The sequence below is a fragment of the Zalophus californianus genome, chromosome X, assembly GCF_009762305.2.
Source record: "Zalophus californianus isolate mZalCal1 chromosome X, mZalCal1.pri.v2, whole genome shotgun sequence".
In the NCBI taxonomy this organism is placed as follows: Eukaryota; Metazoa; Chordata; class Mammalia; order Carnivora; family Otariidae; genus Zalophus; species Zalophus californianus.
The window spans coordinates 117472256-117494849 of record NC_045612.1 but is presented as its reverse complement, the minus strand read 5'-3'; the positions used below and the strand labels follow the sequence as shown (position 1 = coordinate 117494849).

The following is a 22594-nucleotide window of genomic DNA, read 5'->3' as shown; positions in this document are numbered from 1 at the left end:
CCTCACCAACACTGGGTACTATTACTCTCTTTAGATTTTGCCTAATTGACCCGTGAAACCGTATATAGAAATCCCTTCTAACGGAAGCGGGAACTCACCTGGTGTGGTGATCACTTCACGGTATATACATCTGTCAAATCATCACGCTGTTTACCTTTAAAATTATATATGGCCATAACATCTTAATAAGCTTAGAAAAAAAGAAATTAAAAAAAAAAAAGGAAATCTCCTCTAAGTGCCTTTTCCAGACGAGTGCCGCTTATGGGCAATGCCTGGATGGATTTCCAACAGCAAGTAGACATAAGCTGTGGGCTCAGCATCAAATTTGTGCAAGTCTGTCTGATGTGATTACCTGCACATAGGGGAAATAGCCTTACTCCTGGCTTTGATTTTGGTCCTCACTTGTGTTTTTCCTTTGTCCTGATTTCCTCAATTGCATAATTTAACCTCTAGCACCTCAAAAGTACCCTCAACAGGTACTGTATAGACGAACATCTCCAAGTAGAATGATTCCACTCCAGAGGATGCACGAGAAACTCGACAGGGTATAGAAAGAAAAGATTAGAGTCTTTCTTTAGATTTTTCTCAGAATCTCCTTAAGTTTTCTATTGTGAGTATATTTTATGATTCACGTAATGTATCAATACAGCAGCCATTTCGGAGGAGTGAGCTAATTTTTTTTTTTTTCTGATTAAAGGTTTGGGATTTAAAACATTTGGAGACCACTCATATAAAAAGTAAAGCAATATATAGAAAAAGGAAGGAGGGAAAAAGGACACAGGTGACACTTCCCAGAACTTGGAAAATATCACACGTTTAAGCAAGAAACATTTTTTTTCAATGAGTTCTTTCAAACCACTATAAATCCTGTGATTATTTTAATCCAGCTTTATCATAACTTGATGTAAGCAGTGAAAATGACTTGACCGTTTAATGCAAACTAGTAATAGGTTCAATGTTTAAAAATCGAGTGGTTTGCTTTTTATTTTGTGCCCTTCTGTACTGTTTGGTTTTTTTTAACCAGATGTATGTGCTGTGTGTCTATGTATTTAAATATAGGACTACAAAAAGATAGAACAAAAATGGGAAAATTGTTTAAATGAAAGATTCCATCGAGCAACTAATTTGATTGGATTTTTAAAAATCACATAAAGTTGTTCTACTCTTTTAATTTTTGCTTTACATTGAGCTCATTAGTCGAGCCAAGCAAATCAATACAGCTACAGGATGAATGGGGCCAGAATGGATCTCCTGTCTCCATCGCGACATCCTGAACTCTGTGCTTTTGCGGCTATTCTGGAGCGAGCACAAGCAGAGGTGTGACCCGGTGTGATATCATGTGATGTCATGTGATGTGACACGTTGTGATGATATGGTGCTGGTTCCATTGCAGGCATGATCACACGACTCCGCCACCCTGTGTCGACCAAGGCCAACAAGGTTCCCATCTCCGTGTCCTTGGGAAGTGGTATGGACGCACACCTGGGCTCTTAAACTCCATTTCTCATCCATTTCTTGTTAAAAAATTATATATATATAATATTTTTATTATATATATAAAATATGTAATATATATTTATTTAAAATTTATTTTATATATATATATTTACTTTAAAAAAAGAAGAAAGACAGGAAGAAAGTCCCTATTCAGATTGTGCCCGGGAAGGCTTCAGCAATAATATGTTTGTTCATTTTCTTGAGGAAAAAAAACCCAAACATCTTTTTTGTCCTCCCGACCTAACTCTGTAATCTCCTCAACCTTACCAAGAACACCGTCCAATTTGGCCTCTTATTAGACCCAGTCATCAGCCTCTAGAACCCCATTGCCTGTCCTTTCTTCTCCCGGGCTTCTGTGCTTGCTCAGGGGAGCCCGTTTTCAACCTTGTGTATTTAGGATCATGACATCCACCCAGATCACAGTTTAGTTTGCTTTATAAGAAAACGCTAGTGATTTTTTTTTACCAAGCTAAGAGCATCGAGCGCGTCTTGACACCAGACGTTTCTAAGATGCCTCTGGGTGGCAGAGTGTTCTAAGCCTTTTGTCAAGAACTATAGCTGCTTCAAGAACTATATTGTCCTGGTGGCATTATCGTGTGGTCAGACAGGTCATAAGACCATGTCACTAAGGATTTTTTTAAGTGATCAACTTAAAAAGTCTTGCTGTTCTTCATATTGTCAATGTGAACCTCATTGGAGAAGAAATCACTTGGGAAGCTGTCAGCCCCAAAGCCTTCTATTCTCATCCTAAAGAGTGTCTACCTTGCCTTATTAGGAATATGGGAACTGAAAAGAGAAGAGCTTACCCTCCTGAAGGAGCTGGGAAGTGGTCAGTTTGGAGTGGTCCATCTGGGCAAGTGGAAGGGACAGTATGATGTTGCCATTAAGATGATCAAGGAGGGCTCCATGTCCGAAGATGAATTCTTCCAGGAGGCCCAGACCATGATGTAAGTTCCTTCTGCGGAAGGGCAGTTTGGCCCTTACAGTGGAGGGACATTCATGCTAACAGGTCTGTCCCTAACGTTTGCAAGGCCTAGAGAAAGAGCCCACGTGTCATAGGTACACTTAGAAGTTATAAATCAAGCTGACACACCGTTAAATAAAATCAGTTCTATGCTCCTACTTTGACAAGTATACCTCTGTAACAACCTGAGAGGCCATATTCAAGTTTAGAATTCTCACGAGTCTTTAGAGAAACCAGCCTCTGTCCCATGTCACCCCCACTCCCACGGCAACTCTACCCCCTCCTTTCTCCTCCCACCCCCTGCTCTGTCCTGCAACGTGCTCAGTAATTATGTGTACACATAGCATTCCGTGCATCCAAGCTCCCTCTGTGTCCCTCACAAACAGCTCTGTATCAGCGAAGGACCTTGGTTGGGGGTAGACACACCAATAGCGTGGTTCACTCTTAGGGGAACGGGCCCAGGAGGGGCCCACCCGGGTCCTGGAAGAGGGCTCAGGTCTATGTGGACAGGGGATTCCAGAGTCCCGGTGCCCCGAGGGTGACCAAGAAAAAGAGATGCATGGATTCTGAGTAGGCACGTCCTTGCCCTTTGGGGAGGAGCACGGTGGGACGAAGAACAGAGTGGGGCCCTGTGGAGCACGTGCCCAAGGGCAGGAGCCTCTAGTGGCCAGGACCGAGGCAATACTGAAAACCAGTGTCCTACGGACAATATCCTCTTCCTTCCTGGTACCTTCGGTACCCTCTCTCACCGCTTCTTTCCTCATCTGAGAAGTGAAGATACCCTTCCTAATGGGCCTTAGCTCCGAACACAGTCTGCAATGCTGATGTGTTCTTTCTCTCTCCCTCTTCCGGCCCCCTCTTGTCTATGTAAGGACAAAGAATTATTTTAATGATCCTACCTCTTCGTATAAACATGGTGAATCAGACTTTGAAAGGTGACCGACCATCCAGGTTTGCCTGAGACTTTCCTGCCTTGGCAATGAAAGTCCTGCGATCCAGGGACCCCTCAGTCCCAGGCACACCGGGACAGCTGGTCATCCTGCCTTTAGGGAGCTAATCAACATGATATGAAAAACAATGCCAGAGCAGGATTTTGAGCAAAGATCGTTGAAATCACAAATCCTAGCCTGCTGCAGAGTAATGGCACTTTAAAAAAATTTTTGAACACTTATATAGTGCTTACAGGCATCTCTCTGAGCACTTTATAAATATTAATGCATTCAATCCTCCTAAGAAGCCTAGGAGGGATGTGCCATTGTTATCTGTGTTTTCTAGGAAACTGAAGCAGAGAAATGTTAAGTAATGGGCCCAAGGTCAGCAAGCTAGTAAAAGTTGCAGAGCCGAGATGCAAACCCAGGCAGACATTCCAGTCCATTTCCTTAGTCATTCTTCTGTGAAGACCAAAGGTACCAGGAGAGTCCGAAAAATCGCTTTGACCACAATTGCAGAACTGTCTGGAAGCAGAGGTACCATGTGAACATAAGCCGGGTTTCACGGATAAGCAACCTGCCCCGTTCTTGAGGGCCCCCACACTTAGGAGGGCTCTGCACTTGCTTTACTGCTGTGATGTCACAGCTTGAAATTCTTTTAAGACTTATTTACTCATTTTGAGAGAGAGAGAGTGGGGGGGAGGGACAGAGGGAGAGGGAGAGAGAATCTCAATCAGACTCCCTTCTGAGCGTGGAGCCGGATACAGGGCTTGATCTCATGACCCTGAGTTCAGGACCTGAGCCAAAATCACGAGTCACGCGCTCAACCGACTGAGCCACCCAGGCCCCCACCATGTTGAAATTCTTACTAATTCTCAAATAAGGATCCCTGCATTCTCATTTCATACCAGCCCCTGCAAATTATGTAGCCTGTCCTGCCTTGGGCAATTATACTGTCATAAAACTGGGGAGGAGACCTGTGATGTCCTCCTTTTGCAGGACAGAAAGATCTAGCAGAAACTCCCATAGGCTCATGGTGCAACCCCTGGCCAGTGACTGAATTTACTCAAGGAACAGCTTTTTTTGGGTGAGGGATCTTTGTCCAACCACTAGCCTTCCCTCCGCAGGGAGCAATGCTGAGTTCCAGGCCATTCTCTAAAATAGCTGAAAGAGGCATGACCGAGCTCATGGCCTCGAGCAACCTGATAAGGCATGTCCCTAAAGTAAGAAGTAAGAAAATAATGATTTAATTGGTTATGACTATTTAACTATAACTATATAAAATAACTATTTACTAAATGCTCATTGAAAAATTCTAAAATAGGGCGCCTGGGTGGCTCAGTTGGTTGAGCAATTGCCTTCAGCTCAGGTCATGATCCTGGAGTCCCGGGATCGAGTCCCGCATCGGGCTCCCTGCTCGGCGGGGAGTCCGCTTCTCCCTCTGACCTTCTTCCCTCTCATGCTCTCTCTCTACCATTCTCTCTCTCTCTCGATAAATAAATAAAAACCTTAAAAAAAATTCTAAAATTGACATGTTGGCTTTAAATTTACTTTACACATCAGAACATTAAAGAATCAGCCTGTAAATTGATCAATTACACGGACAAGTGGATGAACACCGTGATAGTAGAGCGTCTATCTGTCATGACCTACCAGAAGGGCTATGTCAGGTGGTTACTATTTTCTAAATTTATTATTGAAAGATAACGTGGGGCACCTGGCTGGCTCAGTCAGTCAAGTGTTGGACTCACGGTTTCAGCTCAGGTCATGATCTCGGGGTCATGGCATCGAGCCCCATGTAGGGCTCTGCATGGGGAGTCTGCTTGAGAGACTCTCTCTCCTTCTCCCTCTGCCCCTCCCCTACTTGCTCTCTCTAAAATAAATAAATCTCAAGAAAAAAAGAAAAAAAGAAAGATAATGTAACAATAATGTAAAATGAATTTCTTTAAAAAAGAAAGAAAAATCACGGGTAATCTCATTTCCATAACATGGCAACTATTTTCATTTTTACTGCACCCTTCATATTCTGATACAATTATTTTTTGAGAATGAAGTGTTTGGACTTCAAAACTGAGAAAGTGAAATGGAAGTGATTGCCCTTAGTGTGTAGCCTCCTCCAAATCAGTCACGGAAGTTCTCTAGATGCCAGGGGACTAAACAGGATTTAGGAGACAACAGTCCATTGCTTCACTGATTCTCTGTAGGACAGGCGAACCCGGCACCGGCAACTGCCCAGTTGCTGTTGTGGTTGTCAGTGTTTACTAGGAGGCAGCTTTTTTTTTTTTTTTCTTTTGCCTTCAAAGGCTGATGCTCCAGAATAAAATCCACAACTTTTCCCGCTCTTCCTCTGTTCAAGTAGAAGGGGGGGACATTAACACCAGCAAAAATAAGGGAAGTGATTCATGTTCAGGACATCTGCAAAGTGGAGTTTGCAAGTTTAGTACTAATCTTTGAAAATCTGTGCTTTCCAGGAAACTCAGCCATCCCAAGCTGGTGAAATTCTACGGAGTGTGTTCGAAGAAATACCCTATATACATAGTGACTGAATATATCACCAATGGCTGCTTGCTTAATTATCTGAAGAGTCATGGAAAAGGACTTGAAACCTCCCAGCTCTTAGAAATGTGCTATGATGTGTGTGAAGGCATGGCCTTCTTGGAAAGCCATCAGTTTATACACAGGGACTTGGTAAGCAAAGCCGCGGGCCCTCAAAGCAAGCAAGGGATCCACAGCCCGCACCTCCAGAGCTGGCGCCCTTGGCCGGCAAGGAGGGCGTCTCCACTTGTGCTTTGCTCCCGTGTGACTTGCCCAAGCACATGACACTTTTGTATTAAGAACCACAGTTTCAAAATAAAATATTTGCGGTACAGAAAGAGAAGAAGAAGCCGTCACGACTTATGCAGCTGGGTTGTGGTATGGAGGAAAACAGATAAAAAGGGAAGACTTTGGTCGTTTTAGTGCATGTCACAATCATGAAACCCAGGCTGACCTTTGCTCCCGGAAGGGCTTAGCGCTAAAGCAGTCAATGAATACCAGCACTGAGAAAAACAAAACCAGAAGGAAATGAAATTTGTGTGTATCTTTGGCTCAGGCTGGGAGTGGGGAGCGTTCTACTTACTATGCACTGCTATTTACCTTTAGAGATTTTCTTGTGCCGAACAGCAAGCATGCCGTGCGTGCTAGGCCAGCATTTATGCCTTCAAAGCGCCCGTTAACGCGTGGCACCCCAGTGGTGGAGAAGGAACCCCTAGAAATAGCTTTTCCCTCCTTGCTGATGAGCTGAGGTTCTGTGTTTAATGTGCAATACCCTTCATGCTGTTTGACAAGGGTGGATGCTTGGGTAAAAATACAGATGGGAGCAGAGTTTCATTTTGACAATTTGAGAATTGCAAAGGGAAAAAAGACAACTTCTCAACATTTGCAGTTTTGATAGGCGATCTTAGATTTTGTGAGTACTCTCCCAGAGAGAAGGAAGATCTTGGATTCTCATGTGGGGAGATTCTTGGCCACTTTTACTACTTGGTAATTTTGTTTCTCCCCCAAAGGCGGCTCGGAACTGCTTGGTAGACAGTGATCTCTCCGTGAAAGTGTCTGACTTTGGAATGACAAGGTAAGCCAGCTCCAGCTCCAGCTCCCAAGGGGCAAGCTGTGGAAGAGGGACTTCCATTCACATCTACATGCCAGCAGAATTGTAGGCCTTGTGGCGATAGGGAACGTGCTCTGCACTGGGGGGTTCGAAACCTGGATTCCCTCCCCGTACTACTTCCGACCACCTAGGAAACATGTTTTGCCTCATTTCTTCACCTGGAAGATGGGATTGTTCTTCGGAAATTATCCAAAGTCCCTTTTCCTTCTTTCAAAACTCTAATAAATATTTTTTAAACTTATAATTCCATGAAAGAATAATATTAATAATTTATATTTAAATATTAATAAATTACATAATTATAAATTATGTATAATTATAACTAACTATAATTATATTAAAATATATATCAATAACATATATCATATATAATTATAGATGGTGTATAATTATATACAAAATTTATATATAAAATTTATACATAAAAACTATATAATTATAAATTATATATTAAATAAAAATAAATATTCACTTTAACATGTTCTAGTCAGATTATTGGGATAAATATGTTTTATATATATTTTCTTAACTCAAGACTCCTTTCGCTCTGTTTCTCTCTTAATATTCATTCAAATAGGCATAGCATTAACACTAGGAAAGCTTTTGTTGTCACATCATTAAATTTTCTTTATCACCAACTAAGGCGTGAGAGTAGACTTTGAGATTCTCTTAGCTGGCATTCTATCACCACTTTATGATTTAGAGAAATTATTTTATGATAGCGGTTTAAAAGAGTCTTCAATTTTCTCTATTCTGAATCTTCCTACCATGTAAGCCTCAGAGCTAGCGTTCACGGTTTTACATGGGAAACGAAGATGCACACGTCGGCCTTTGCATTCAGCAAACATTTACTTTTTTTTTTTTTTAAAGCTTTTATTTATTTGACAGAGAGAGAGAGAGACAGCGAGAGCAGGAACACAAGCAGGGGGAGTGAGAGAGGGAGAAGCAGGCTTCCCGCGGAGCAGGGAGCCCGACGCGGGGCTCGATCCCAGGACCCTGGGGTCACGACCCGAGCCAAAGGCAGACGCTTAACAACTGAGCCACCCAGGCGCCCTCAGCAGACATTTACTGAGTACCCACATAACACCGAGGCCTTGGGGGAGACACTGATATGAATGGGATAGTCCCTGCCCTCAAAATGATCAGCTTCATCCAGAGAGCAAGTAGATGTCGACACGGAGACTAAATACAGCTATAAAGTTGTGTCAGTTCAACATAAACTGACAAAATTCGGAGGAGGAATAGTGTAGTTTCAAAGAGGTCTGAAGAGTTGACTAAGGCTAGCTGTATATTCAGCATCCATAGCCCTAAAACACCATAGGAGGATCTAGTTTTTTTAAGTTTATGTATGTATTTTTTTTAGTAAGCTCTACACCCAGTGTGAGGCTCAAACTCACTACCCCAAGGTCAGGACTCGGAGGCTCCTCCAACTGAGCCGGCCAGGTGCCCCAGGAGGATCTGCTTTTTAAGTCTTCTCCCAAATTCAGTATTGGGAAGCACTCCTCTTCTGGGACACCTCAACATCGTCAAGATGTCCCTTGAGCTGTGTGCTGTCTGCCATCGCTGCGACCAGCACACACCGAGGCCCCTCTGCCAACACGGCAGATGCGTAGCTCCCTGATGTGGGAGAACGAGCTCCCGGGACAGGGAGACTGATCCCCACCTTGTTCTCCAGGTGGGAAAACCGGCTGTTATGCGGGCATCCAGGGAATATACCATCAGGTTTTTTATAGCTTAGGAAAAGGGAGACACAAAGTCTTGCTCTGAATAAGGAATCCTGGAGCCATGCCCCAGGCCCTGCTGCTCATGAAGTCCTGTGGTGCCACCATTAAGAAGACTGTGACTTCACTCGATCCCGATGATTTGAAGGAAGGTTTAAGCCATGAACAGGCCCCAGTGCCAGGGTAGTTTCTGGGTATCTCGTGGTGTCTAGAGGAGCTGAGGGGGTCTGAGGGAGGGCAGTGTGGAAGGTATTTTATGTAATCCTGTGAAAGTGTAATTTATTATTGCTATTAATATTCCTATTCTATTCATAACATATTCATATATTAAATGTTAATATATTATTCGCATATTAATATTAATATTTCAAAGGATGATTTTCAAAACCAGATTTTTCTGACATTTTAAATTACAGTAAATATCTCTAACACATTTTTGGCGTGTAAGGTTTTCCCATAAAGATCACAACCTGAGCTGAAACCAAGAGTCGGGCACTTGACTGACTGAGCCACCCAGGCGCCCCTCATTTTCCTTTTTTCTTAAGAGTCATTATTTATTTGCTTTTTTTCTAGGCAAACATATGGGGTTCCCCCTCTAGTAGTTATAGAAATAATATATGCTTATTGTAAGAAATATAGCAATAGCGTATAAAGTAGAATCTGCCCCCACCCCTTTGCCTTATTCTCAGCACTAGGAGTAACTACTGCTAACACATTTCATAGATGTCCTTTCATACCTCATTTCTAAGTATACCCAATCATATATGCAAATATGTACATTGTTTGTTCCCACAAAAATGGTGAAACAGCTGAAGGGGATTAAGAGTACACTTACCTTGAGGAGCACTGAGTAATATATGGAAGTGTTAAATCACTATATTGTACACCTGAAACTAATGTAACACCGTATGTTAACTATACTGGAATTAAAAATTTTTTTAATGGCAGTACACTATACCTACTTTTGCACATACCCATTTTCCATGGGTATTTTTTTTATTTTGGTAAATATAGAGCTATCTTGTTTCATAATGGGCACATACTGTTCTACTGTGTCAATGTGCTATAGCGTATTTAATTGTTCTTCAACATGTGGACATTGAGGTTGCTTCTATTTTTATCATTATTATATAGTGCATATACTTGAATATATATTTTGATGGTCTCGGTATCTCCAGAGGATATTGTCATTCATCATTGTTTGTAAACAGCAGACTAGAAGCAACTTACAAGGTGAAACCAGATGATGTTAATCCACAAGAGGGAATGCTATTCAGTCATTAAACATGATGCCGCAGAAGAAAATGTAACCACATGGGGAAAGTGTTCTTGCTGTGTCGTTAAAGGAAAAAGCAAACCTCAGTACGACAGAAACCCAATTTCGTGCATATTATATGTAGAACAAAAGATTGTAAAGTACAAGCAAAGTTGTATCTTGAATGGCAGAATTACAAATTATCTTCAGGGTGAGACTGAGTCATTTGATTTTGACATTTTTGTGTTTTTCTATTTTCCCAAATGTTTTGCATTCCGATTTTGGTATTTGCAAAGTTAGGTATAATTTTTTAAGGTTTGCAAGTCATAAGCAGCCTTTGGCTAAGCTACACATTGAAAGGAGCAAAAGATCTAGAAAACTGAGGCATTCCCCTGAGACTGCAGGGCTCTGTGTCCTTACTCAACCTGCCACAGAGGGCTTCTCATGCTGCACAGCCAAGTGACTTGAGGTCTGTGTTGATGTTTTTTTCCCCCACAGGTATGTTCTTGATGACCAGTATGTCAGCTCGGTAGGAACCAAGTTTCCGGTCAAGTGGTCAGCCCCAGAGGTGTTTCACTACTTCAAGTACAGCAGCAAGTCAGATGTGTGGGCGTTCGGTAAGAATGTGGCCACACGGGCCCCAGCCCCATTTCGTAAGCTCGCTTCCACAACAGGAAACCACAAGAGCAGCAACATCCATTTTTAGCAAAAGCCCCGAGCACTTGCAAAATGACCTTCATGGCCTGAGATAAGCAAGAGATTGAAGATGATGGTGACCTATGCTCGGGCCAGTATCAGGATGTCTGCCTCGTATTGTACAAAATCCGCATCCTGCTAGCTCCTTTGTATCAAACCATAGGAGATAAAAACTCTTCCACTGAAGAATGCTAACAGTTTTAAAGGAGTCATTGAGAACTAGAGCTGAGTTTGCATGAAGTCCAAAACGTTGAAGGGCTTGAGATATAGTCATGGACTTTTCGGCGTGAAAGCAGCCGTGACCACCATTCCCTTTGGAAGTGACCAGCCCTCTGGGTATGCCTGGTGCAAACCCCAAACACAACTCAGTGCTGTCTTTAGCCCGTACTAATTTCAACTAGGGTCCTCATTAAAATTCATCGCTAGATCAAGGGTCAGCAAACCCTGGCTCAGGACCAAGTCTGGTGGCCTGTTTCTGTACATAAATTTTCACTGGAGCAAGCCATGCCCATTCGTTCCTGTATTGTGTCAGATGTAGTATTGGAACGGCAGAGTGGGGCAGGTGCCAGATGCTGTATGACCTACAACGTTTAAAATACTTACTATGTGACCCTTCACAGAAGAGGTTTGCTGGCCCCTATTTTATTAAAGATCTATACTGAAATTTAGTAAAGGTCATTAGAAAACGGAAATAATTAAGTTGTGATTTGATTTTAAGATGTGATAGATTTTCTGATATCTTTCTACACTATGAAGAATGTCAGGCCTGTTTACAATCACTGTCAGATGGATCCAGGATAAATAATCCAAATTATCACAAAGTTATGGATATATTAAATGCAACTGAGACCTATTTCATGTCTGTCTTGGTCCATAAGCATAATTTGACTTTTTATATGACATCCAAAAGACTGCATGAAGAAAAGAAAATTTAACCTTTTTTTTATATGACACACATTTTTTTTTTAAGATTCCATTCACTTATTTGACAGAGAGAGAGTGCATAAGCAGGGGGATTGGCAGGCAGAGGGAGAGGGAGAAGCAGGCTCCCCGCGGAGCAGGGAACCCGATGCGGGGCTTGATCCCAGGACCCCGGGATCATGACCTGAGCTGAAGGCAGACGCTTAACCAACTGAGTTACCCAGGTGCCCCGACACATGTTTTTTTTAAATAACTATTACTTTTGGAAAAGTAGTATCGTTCACTTAAAAAAATAATAATCCAACATACCCAGAAAAAGAAAATAAAAACCACAAAGATAGCATTGTGGTGAATACTTGATATCCTTTCGGGCTGATTAACTTGTCAAAACTAGTTTCAGTCTCCTTGTGTTGATATGCCTTATGAAAGATGCTTTTAAAAATCAGTATCCTTACTTACTCAAGAGTTACAGCTTGTTTTTGACCCCAAAATGGCATTGCCCAGCTTGATTACTCACCCTATGCACTAGAAGTTGGCTCCAGGTATTTTCTGGCTATTTCCCAAAACTAAATCCGTTCTTAAGTAATTTGTCCCCAGTGAGGATATTCAAAATGAACCAGGGCCTCTGAAAGCAATTCTCAAAGAGGGAGCCCCACAGGTATTTGAAGCAATGATATTATTTTTGAGATAAGTGGATAGCCTTCCAAAGACAGAACTTTTGGATGGTTGTTTTAGAAGGTTGTTACAAAAAAAAAAAAAAAAAAAATACAGCCCCAGCAACTTGTAATAGTGCCTTATTGTAAATATTTTACATAAAATCTGTAGCCCTAAGAGTCAAAGAAATTTTGAAGTTAGTACTTCAGTTACGGTTCTGGAATAGTTTTCTTCCTTCTTACATATTTCTGGCTTGCCAAAGCTTCAAAGCTGGCTGACTGTTGAAATTCTCTGGCTTGGTCAGGACTACAGCACACTGGCCACCATTTAGAGAGCGTTTAAAGTGTCCTGGTGGTCTTTTTGTGCTCTGCATGTCTTATCCTGGTTCATGCTCACAACAACTCTCTGACGTGCAAATATCGGCTTATTATAGACAGGGAACCTGCTCCGAGAAGGGCTGAGAAACTTGCCCAGCCTCTAAGCGGCAGAACCGAGCCTCAAAGGCCACATCTAACTGACCCCAGTGCCACCCTCAACCACCATGACCAGAACCCGGTTTTTAAACCTGGAGTCTGCAATGGCCTTGGATGGGCTTCAGGACACCGCGAACATCCAGAAACCGAACACAAAAATGCTGTGCGTTCACTTTCCCGAGAGACAGCCAATGGTTTTTATCAGATTCTCAAAAGGACACCTGACCCACAAAATATTAGGAACCACCGAGGCAAAACGGAGGAATTTTGTCAATGATTTTATCTGTAAATTTCCACGGGAAGGCAATTTGACGGTGCACTGAAATTGTTGCACACAACTGCCAAGTCAGAGAGAAAGAAAGGGCGAGGACTTCAGCCGATCACTCCTCCGGGTGGGAGCTGGGGGTTGACTCTGAGGGTGGACGAGGCCCCAGCCGCCTCTCTTGAAACAGCCCAAGAATCTTGACCCCGAGTAGCTTCCGCTGCGGCTGCCTTTGCCATTGACCCGTTTACCAGAACAGGCACCCGGGTCTCCGGGAACATGGAGAAGGGCACCCTGGGCTCCAGAAGTGATGGTACAGTCCCACCGTCTATACCCTGTCCTTTTGCTAGGACTCATTTCCCAGGGATCCCTCGCTCTGACCCACAGCCTTCCTGATCTGGTGCGTGAGGCTTGTTCAACAAACTCTGTACCTTCTGACATGGGCTCTCTTTCCCTTTTGTCTGCCATTCGCCCTTCGTGTGGCGCAGGGATCCTGATGTGGGAAGTGTTCAGCCTAGGGAAGCAGCCGTATGACTTGTATGACAACTCCCAGGTGGTTGTGAAGGTCTCCCAGGGCCACAGACTCTACCGGCCCCAACTGGCATCGGACACCATCTACCAGATCATGTACAGCTGCTGGCACGAGGCAAGTGCACCGCGGGGGGAGGAGGGGCTGGAAGGGGCGTCAGGTGCATCCACGGCAGTTGCCTAGGACACCACTGGGCGAGTCATTTATGAGGGAAAACACCTGCTACACAGCGGGTGCAATGGCCCCGAGCCCCTTCCCTCAAGTGTCTGTAATTTAAAACCAGCAACAGAGCAACAATGTAGGTGCTAATGGTTTAACAAACAACTTACATCCAGCACTGTTCTAAGAACTTCACAAATATTAACCCATTTATTCATCAGGCAACACACTGTATGAAGTAGGTACTAGCATGACCAAAACTAAGAGGAAACAGGGACCCAGAGAGGTTAAGTGACTTGCCCAAGGTCACACAGCTAGTAAGAGGTAGGCTGCCTAGTCTCCGAGTCCCTGCTCTTAATCACAACACTATGGGTCTGCACAGAGACAATCCCCAGTTGAAGGTTCTGCATATAGTGAGTGTTTTGCACATTTTGGTCCCCCACTTTTAAAATATTCTGTTTCACAACTTTTAGAAGAACATTCACGATTTTCATTAGATTCCAATTTATCTTTCCCATACTTCTTTGCACAAAAGTGAGAATGTACGTGTGTGTGTGTGTGTGTGTGTGTGTTTCCGTATCTTTCTTATGAAAAAAGGAGCATACAAATCCCCTCCGCAGGAGTTGCCCCTCCATCAATGCGCCTATTTTACCAACACAGACCATTGTCAAGCTCCTGGATTTCTGCCAATCTGATAGATGAGAAATGGCATTTTACTGCAGCTTTTACATGTACATCTTTCATTACAATTCAGGTTTACTTTCAAGGGCACTGGTATCTCTTTCTGAGAGTTAAATGGCATATCTTTTCCCTTTGTTCTATCAAGTTTTTTGTTTCCCTCACCTTGATTTTGAAGTCCCCTTTATAAATGAAAGAGATTAGTATTTTATCTGTGATGGTTGTAAATATTTTCTCCCAGTTTGTCACTTATCTCTTAATTTATGGTGGTTTTTGCCATGCAAAATATTTTTTTAAATATGACTGACTCTATTAATATTTGCTTTTATTGCTTCTGGAAACTGAGTTAAAGTTAGATAGGTTTCCCCAGACCCTGATTATGATAGTATTCACTCAGACTCTCCTCTAGTACTTCTATGGTTTCCTTCTTTCATATTTAGATCTCTGATCTAGTTTGTGTTTGTTATCGTATATGGTACGAAGTATGGATCCAAAGATCTCGTTTTCTAATTGACTACCTGCTTGCTGCAGCATCATCAGAAGACCATGTCATTCCCAGGGGCAAGATACCATCTAATGGTGCCGAAATATCTAACATGGGAAATTTCCATATGTATTTGGTGTTATTTGGGGACTCCCTCTTCTGTTCTCTGGTCTCTATTCATGTGCTAGCACTGCATTGTTCTAATTATAGAGACTTTATAATATGTGTTAATCCTAGGTAGGCTAGCACTCCCTCATTGCTCACCTTTTTTTTTTTATACCTTTCCTGGCTATTTTTACATACATTTTTATAAATCGAGTTTAATTTTTAAATTTTTTAAATTTTAGCTCCAGCGTACCTAACCTACAGTGTTATATTCGTTTTGGGCATTATTTCTGCGTATTTTAAAAATCTATGAACTAGAGAATCAATTTGTTCAGCTTGAAACAAGCTGTTCATGTTTTGGAGGAGACTGTAGTTCATATTTTAACTAGGGAAATTGGACATCCTTGTGATATTGATTTGTCCTCTTCAAGAACAAGCAACGGTTTTCTGTGTGCCCAAGTCTACATTTGTATTTTTCAGCAGTGTTTAAAGCTGTCCTCATTTTGGGGTGGGAGGGACGTTTTTGTTTGTATTTTATTTTGGTGTCATTTCTTGTACATGTACCTGAAGGCTATTGATTTTATATGTTAGTTTTGCATACTGCTCTCCTGCCGAATTCCTTATCATTTGGGTCGGTTCTATCGTTCATTCTCCTGTTTTTTCCAGGCATACAACCATATCTTACACAAATAAAGGTATTTTTACTGTTTCTTTTCCAGTTCTTAGGGCTCTAGTTGTTTTGTCTTTAGTGGAAATGTCCATAGTGTTTCCACACTTAAACAGTCACTAGCTTTAGGATTGAGGTATACATATCTTCTATATTTTATTTTTAATCCTAACTTTCATAAACTAAGCCATTGGGTTTTTCTTTTATTTAGCTTCCAGAAAAGCGTCCCACATTTCAGCAACTCCTAGCTTCCATTGAACCACTTCGGGAAAAAGACAAACCGTGAAAAAGAAATTAGGAGATCTGATGAGAACGAATGTAAATGCTGGCCAACATCTTCATTCCTTTTAAGGAAAGTAGCAAGACGCAGACAATGTAATTTAGCTAGTTCTTCTTAATAGCATTCTGTGTGCTGTTCGCCTGCTGTATTATCTCGAAATTGAACAAGGTAAGAAACAAAAGATTTCCTTGAAATTTAGGTCAAATTAGTAATTCTGTGTATGCTGCTCTTAATATTATTACACTTCCCAGCCTATAGCAGAAGCACATTTTCTGATTGTGGTAGACAGAGGGTGTACCATTTGTAAAGATTGCATCGAACTAAAAAATTCTTTGTTGGGTATTTGTTCTTTTCCTTATATTGTCACTATCCTGATAATTAAATATGCTATTAACAAGTACCAAAATGTGGACATTGGCCTTCATGTTTCAATGCTGTCAAACTTTAGCATGTATGCAAATCAAAAGGAGAGTTCATTAAAATATACTCCTGGGGCGCCTGGGTGGCTCAGTAGGTTAAGCATCTGCCTTCGACTCAGGTCATGATCTCCGGGTCCTGGGATCGAGTCCTGCGTCGGGCTCCCTGCTTCTCCCTCTCCCTTGACTCCACCACCCTGCTCATTTTTTTTCCTCTCTCTCTCAAGTAAACAAATAAAATCCTTAAACACACACAGAGATTCCTAAGGAATTAAGTTTCCAGATGTTCCTCGCAGTCACCCCTGCCCTAGAGGACCTCCTTATATAGTGGGGCAGCATTAGGTGGTCCGTAATTCAATCTAAATGCCTCAACTCTCATTTGACTTCCAGATTAGAACAAAGACTCTTTGGGTCATATATGTATGCCGTGCAAATATAAAACTACAGTTAAATAATATCATTCAAGAAGATATTAAATGTATTTCCACATAGAGCAAATTCTTAAAGATGCTAAGGTAAACTTGATGCCTTTTTTTAACCTTAATCCTTATCAGTTTGGATATGGTGTAACCACAGTCTTATTTCTAGAATTGATTGCTGCCTTCTAATCATTTTCTTTTTTTTAATAAAGATTTTATTTATTTATTCATGAGAGAGAGAGAGAGAGAGAGAGAGAGAGAGAGAGAGAGAGAGAGGCAGAGGGAGGAGCAGGCTCCCCGCCGAGCAGGGAGCCCGATGTGGGGCTCGATCCCAGGACCCTGGGATCATGACCTGAGCCGAAGGCAGACGCTTAACCATCTGAGCCACCCAGGCGCCCTGCCTTCTAATCATTTTCAATCCTTGAGTCTGGGGCTCTGGGGCGTCTGGCTAGTTTGGTGACTGACATTTCTATTTCAGTCTTCTATCTTGACACAAAGGTGCAGAAGTATTATTTCAGTTTCTCCTGGTGATTACTAAGAGGTACTTCTGCTTTTAAACTATTCCCGGGACTCCTCTCCTTCACGGGCCACTGCTGAGCCCCTGGGCTTTCATGTCTTCTGAAGCGCTTCACAGTCTTTTCTGTAACGTCTAGGAGGGAGAGAGAAGGGCCACTGGAGGCACAATTATACTGAAAAGACACTAAGTGCTGCTCCTCATCTCTGGATGGAAGTTAACCATCTCCCTTAAGAGACCCTCATGTTCTGTCTCATCCCCCTGACTCCATCACGTCCCAGCTATTTCCAATGATCTCTCTTGGTTGTTTCTTAACACACACATGCAGATTCCTGTATTTTCAGAAGAATGGACTTTTGATAGTTTTCTATTTTTTTTTTTACAGAGGTGCACAAATCTCAACTTACAATGAAATGGAACTTTAAAATAACCACTAGGGCATGAATAACACTCAGCGAACATTTCTTGAGCAAGTACTGTCTGACAGGGTTCTTTCCTACCCAAGGGAAAAGAAGGAACCAGTAACTCAACTCCTCTTCTCCTCAACAGGCCCTCGTGAAGTTTGCTTTCCTTTCTTCTCCTTATTTCTTTGTATTTGGTTTTTTAAAAACGATCCTCTTTGTAACAAAAGTAATATACACTTATTGCAAAAATTCAAACAGTACAGAATCGTCTGCTATGAAAAGAACCGAAGCAGTGCTTAGAAGCCTGGCTCCCGACATCAAGTCAAGTAAGATTTTAAGATACCAGTAGAGGTTTATAAGAAAAGCAGCCCAGCGATGCTAGGAGGAGCCAAGGAAAGGAACAATACTCATACCACGTAAAACATGCATAGTTTTGAAAACGCTGTTTAACCATGTTTAGCAGTGATATCTAGCATTTACTACTATTGTTTTAAGCCAGGGGACTGCCTACATGCTCTTGGAAGTGAAGAAAAGGTCATCCTCCCCTGACTTGGCTAACTGATTCACCATGACCATTATCTCCATAGAATTTATTTTATTTTTAAAAAAGATTTATTTATTTTAGAGAGAGCACGCATGTGAGAGAGTGAGGGAGGGAGGGAGGGGCAGGGGAGAGGGACAGAGAATCTCAGACTCCCCACTGAGCGTGGAGCCTGATGTGGGGCTCGATCCCACAACCCTGAGATCATGACCTGAGCCCAAACCAAGAGTCGGATGTTTAACCGACCGAGCCACCCAGGCGCCCCTCTCCATAGACTATTAAGTACAGAGTTACTCTAACATTATGCTGGTCACCAAAGAGAGTGAGTTGCAGGGTAAAGTTGGGATGTTTTCATCATTTTGAATCCGTCTTCAGGTATGTAGTGGATGCTGTGCTCAGAAGCGGGCTGGATTCTGAGGTCTATTTTCCTGAGGAGTGTTAGGCTTGGTTCCTAACCTGACAGTGTCAACAATCTTACACACCCCTCTTTAGACTGATCCTAGAGCCACTTTGTACACTAAGGCAATTTAAGAAATTGGGACACATTCCAAGACATTTGAGAGGTCAAGTGTCCCAGGCATTCAGATGGCAACTTTGTCCGTGGAAGTGACAAGCAGACAGAATCCCCGGAAGCCCCAGCATGTAAGTACACGTGAGACCTCAGGAGGGTGAATCTAGTATCAGTATTTATTGACTGTCTGCTTTGTGCTCAGCACTACTCAGGCATTGTGGGTGAATGCAAGATTTAAGAGACTGGGTACCCACTTCCGGGGAGGACATTCAGTTGCGGTTTCTAGTCACTCCACAGAGAACAAGAGAAGTGAGTTTCCATCAGGTGTGCTCTGGGGGGACGGGGGGGGGTGGTGTCCAGGAGGCCCCTGGGGCTGGTCTTACGTTGTCGGGGAGATGATCATCAAGCACAGATGGAAGTGAAAAGGCAACATCTGTGAACAGCTCTCTGGATTCTTCTCTCTTCCTGAGACCTGTCATGCCGAAGAAGGCATGATCCAATCCACTCACCGCTGTGGGCAAATCACTATAGTACTTAGATTAACTTAATGTGAAAGAGCGTGCCATCCTTTACACTTGACTTTAAGTGAAGTGAACATAGAAGGCCCCACTTGCTCCCACCATATCTCCCTCTTTTCTCTTCCCACGCCAGCCAGGCAACAGACATTCCCACTTCCATTACCCCCAAACGGCCGGTGAGGCCAAAGACACATTTTTCTCTATTACTCTCAAACATGAACAGAAGTGAAATCTCGAGGCAGAAATAAATACTGAAAGCCAGTGAAGATGCCCTCTCCTCAGGCATGTCTTCTTGGGATAACTTTTCCTGACCAGAGCCACAGTTTTGATATCTAATGACAGCTTTATAATCTCCTATTGTCTGTACCATAAATTAACATTTGCATGCAATAAAATCACCTCAAGAGGAAATCAAACAGGTTTTCCTAAAATGAAGAAGTCTGAACATCATCAACATTTTGGAATCCTGGATTATTTTCTCCTTTACTCAAGTTCACGGAGGCATAAGGATTTTCTTCACTTGTGGCTTGATCGTTCCTGTTAAATAAAGCAAAGTCACCTTGGTATAGTGCTGCCGAAGGACCCGGCCTCCCTTGGACCCCACTGGCCCAGGCTTCTGACACCTCAGCATCAAATCGCTCGTTGGCGAATCCATCCCCTCCCGATGGACTGGGAACCCCTAGAGAGCATGAGATTCCCTCCTTTTGCCCCATGATTGGATGGCGGGAAGGCTGGCAGAGCGTGGGAGGCTGCTTAGGGCATGTGCTCCAGGGTCAGAGAGAGCGCACCTCTGTTCCTCAGTTTGCCTATTTGGAAAACGATGGTGGTTCTGCCAAGTCCAGGAGATGGTGCTGGCAGAGCGCTCACGGTACCTGGCGCTCAAGCCTCCACAAATAGTAGCCGGGATTATTCTTTATAGAAACCAAGTCGTCACTTAGAAACGAAGTGGTCATTTAGCCAAGTGCCTCCTTTTTTAAAGAGCTTCCCTACTAAATGATCAGCTTCCCGAGTGTCCAGACCAGAGCAGGACCAGCTCTGTCACACAACCACCAGGTTTGCAGACCGGCTGTGGATCCCAATCTGTTACAGACAAGCCGTGTCAGTTTGAGAGAGTGACTTGGTCTCTCCGAATCTCAGCTTGATATGTACGTGAAGATAATTAGATAATTACATATTGACATCATATGTTTGCTGAGACTGTTAATGCGTCAAAGTACTGAGCAGGGTAGCCAGTCCGATTATTCTGTATACCTTCTATTAACACAGCATGTGGCATGAAGGAGGTTCCCCAAGTAGCTCATGTGCAAAGTAAGAATGCCTCTCAAACCATCATGTGCATACAAATCACCTGGGGGATGGCCTTACTAAAAACGCAGACCCTCCGACCACGGACAGGTCTCTGAGAAACTGATAATTGTTGTTGGCTTTGGAAAGGGAACTTGGAGGCAAAGGGTGGCAAGAAGATTCTGGGTATCCTTTCGAGTTTTAAAAATTCTAACCATGTGAATGTATTCTATTCAAGGCCTAATTTTCTTAACTGAAACTATTTTAGGGAACTAAAAATCTCCACAGTGAAGAACTGAGCAAAATAGACCAGGGCATGTCAAAATTCCATCGTGAACACGTTTAGGCAATCTGCAGTGTGCACAGAGTTTTGGTAGGTGCTATAAAATATTATTAACCTTAATTACATAAGCCCAGTGAAACCCAGTGATTTCTCAAGGTCAGAAAAACCATCTAGTGGCAGAGCAAGATTATAAATCAGGTCTCTGGCGATTTAAATCCTCACTGGACTTGGATCTTCCATTCAAGGACACATGAGAGGGTACTGTGGCCCCTGAGCCACGGGGATGACAGGGAGCATGGCCACCTGAGGGGGAAGGAAGATGATGGAAGGGTGGCAGTTTGAGGCGAATCGCAGAGCTCACGCTAGAACGGTTTTACAGTGCCAACCATCACTGAGCCAGTCTCCGGGGTCATTTCTAGACCAAGGAAGACTAGGAGTGCGGATAACCCCCGGAGCCTGCCTGCCCCCCCCCCCCGAGTTTGTGGGACCTCCCGGCAGTAGGGAACGGACAGTGTGGCCAGGATGGAGGTTCCGCAGGCTCGCTCGAAAGCGCAGGCTGAACATTGCACGCCAGCTACGAAGGCAAAGTGCTGACGAAATCTGGGAAATTTCTAGGGGATGCATCAGAATATTTAGGTGCAAAGTTGTCCAAAAAAGTAATTGGCTTATACAACCTACCACTTGCTGCAAATTTTCCAGCTAGTTTTCCCTAAACCTTTCTGTTTTAAGATAACGTAAGTCTAGGAAGGGTCACTTACTTCCTTCGACTTCTGATCCCGGAGAAGATGAGCAGGACGATGCCAACCACCACCACTGCCATCACGACCCCAAAAACAATCAGCCATATGGTGACAGGTGGCTGGTAAGGGGGTTCCAGTGTTGGCTGAATCCCCAGAAACTCCAGGCTATTGTCATCCAGGCGGAAAGCATCATTGATACGGCCCCGGGACATCCTATTCCCAAAAGCAAAAACACTTAGGCAAAACAGAATTGTGTGTAATTATTTACTTCTTACCTCATTGCTCCTGAAAGGATTTGATAAGCCTTAGCCTAAGACTGTACACCTCAAATCGCGATGAAATCACTGGCGATAGCCAGGTCCCATGAACGGTACGAGATCTGACAATTAGGCACCTTTCATACCTTGTAGCCTAGATTAGGTCTGGCAACGGCTTCCTTGGAAAATTGGGTTGCAAGTGTGGAAACGTGCAACTGGCTGGTGTTTGTTCGTCCGTGACTGCTGTGTTGTAAAGGCAAAGTCAGCGTGCTTGGCAAGAATTTCTCTTCTGTCAGAGTAGGTGTACAATGACTTTATATCAGATAACAGAAAAGGACAACTGGGTCCATCTCTTCTACACATCAACCGGGTCCTACACCCCAGTCTTGACGGTTGTAGTTTCCAAAATAAAAGGGATTGACCTTTGGAGGCAGGGGAAGAATGCAGGAGAGGGGCCTTCACCAATTTCTCCAGCACTGGGGATGGGATATGGCTAAACTTCAGAGAGCAAAAAAGGACGGAGGTGATTTTTAAAAACCAAAACTGGGGAAATTGAGAATATTCTGAATTGAAAGCCCAAGAGTCTGGCAGCCCATCCTCCTACCCTTGGGTGCAGTACAGGTCAGGAGGTCAAAAGGAGAGAGGGAGATCTGTCGGAGCAGAAATAGCCCATGTAACCTCAGCCTGAATGTGTCTCCGGTCCTTCTGGAAACGGGAGATTTGAGATCCCCCGCAGCTCACAAGGACGGCTGGGCTCTTTAATGATGATCTCAGCTGGCACTTTTCC

General features: G+C 43.2%; 2 protein-coding genes across 8 annotated transcripts in view; one reads left to right on the top strand and one right to left on the bottom strand.

Moving 5' to 3' along the window:
* The window catches only part of BMX (BMX non-receptor tyrosine kinase), a 50008-nt gene extending 33679 nt beyond the window's left edge, over positions 1 to 16329 (top strand). For 5 of the 6 annotated variants that reach the window (XM_027609462.1, XM_027609463.1, XM_027609459.1 and 2 more), the window contains 7 exons: positions 1394 to 1468; positions 2273 to 2444; positions 5862 to 6078; positions 6936 to 7000; positions 10511 to 10629; positions 13507 to 13664; positions 15852 to 16329. In XM_027609462.1, the coding sequence (XP_027465263.1) occupies positions 1394 to 1468; positions 2273 to 2444; positions 5862 to 6078; positions 6936 to 7000; positions 10511 to 10629; positions 13507 to 13664; positions 15852 to 15926 (881 nt within the window). In that variant the 3' untranslated portion in view covers positions 15927 to 16329. The remainder of the gene's footprint in view (positions 1 to 1393; positions 1469 to 2272; positions 2445 to 5861; positions 6079 to 6935; positions 7001 to 10510; positions 10630 to 13506; positions 13665 to 15851) is intronic. The other variant, XM_027609464.1, reaches the window with a different exon arrangement.
* Positions 16330 to 18887: 2558 nt separating this feature from the next.
* The window catches only part of ACE2 (angiotensin I converting enzyme 2), a 39479-nt gene continuing 35772 nt past the window's right edge, over positions 18888 to 22594 (bottom strand). Inside the window, exons 17-19 of one of the 2 annotated variants that reach the window (XM_027609553.2) lie at positions 21569 to 21763; positions 19643 to 19780; positions 18888 to 19236 (exon numbers count right to left, since the gene is read on the bottom strand). In XM_027609553.2, the coding sequence (XP_027465354.1) occupies positions 19669 to 19780; positions 21569 to 21763 (307 nt within the window). In that variant the 3' untranslated portion in view covers positions 18888 to 19236; positions 19643 to 19668. Of the gene's footprint in view, positions 19781 to 21568; positions 21764 to 22594 lie in introns of both variants that reach the window. The other variant, XM_027609552.2, reaches the window with a different exon arrangement.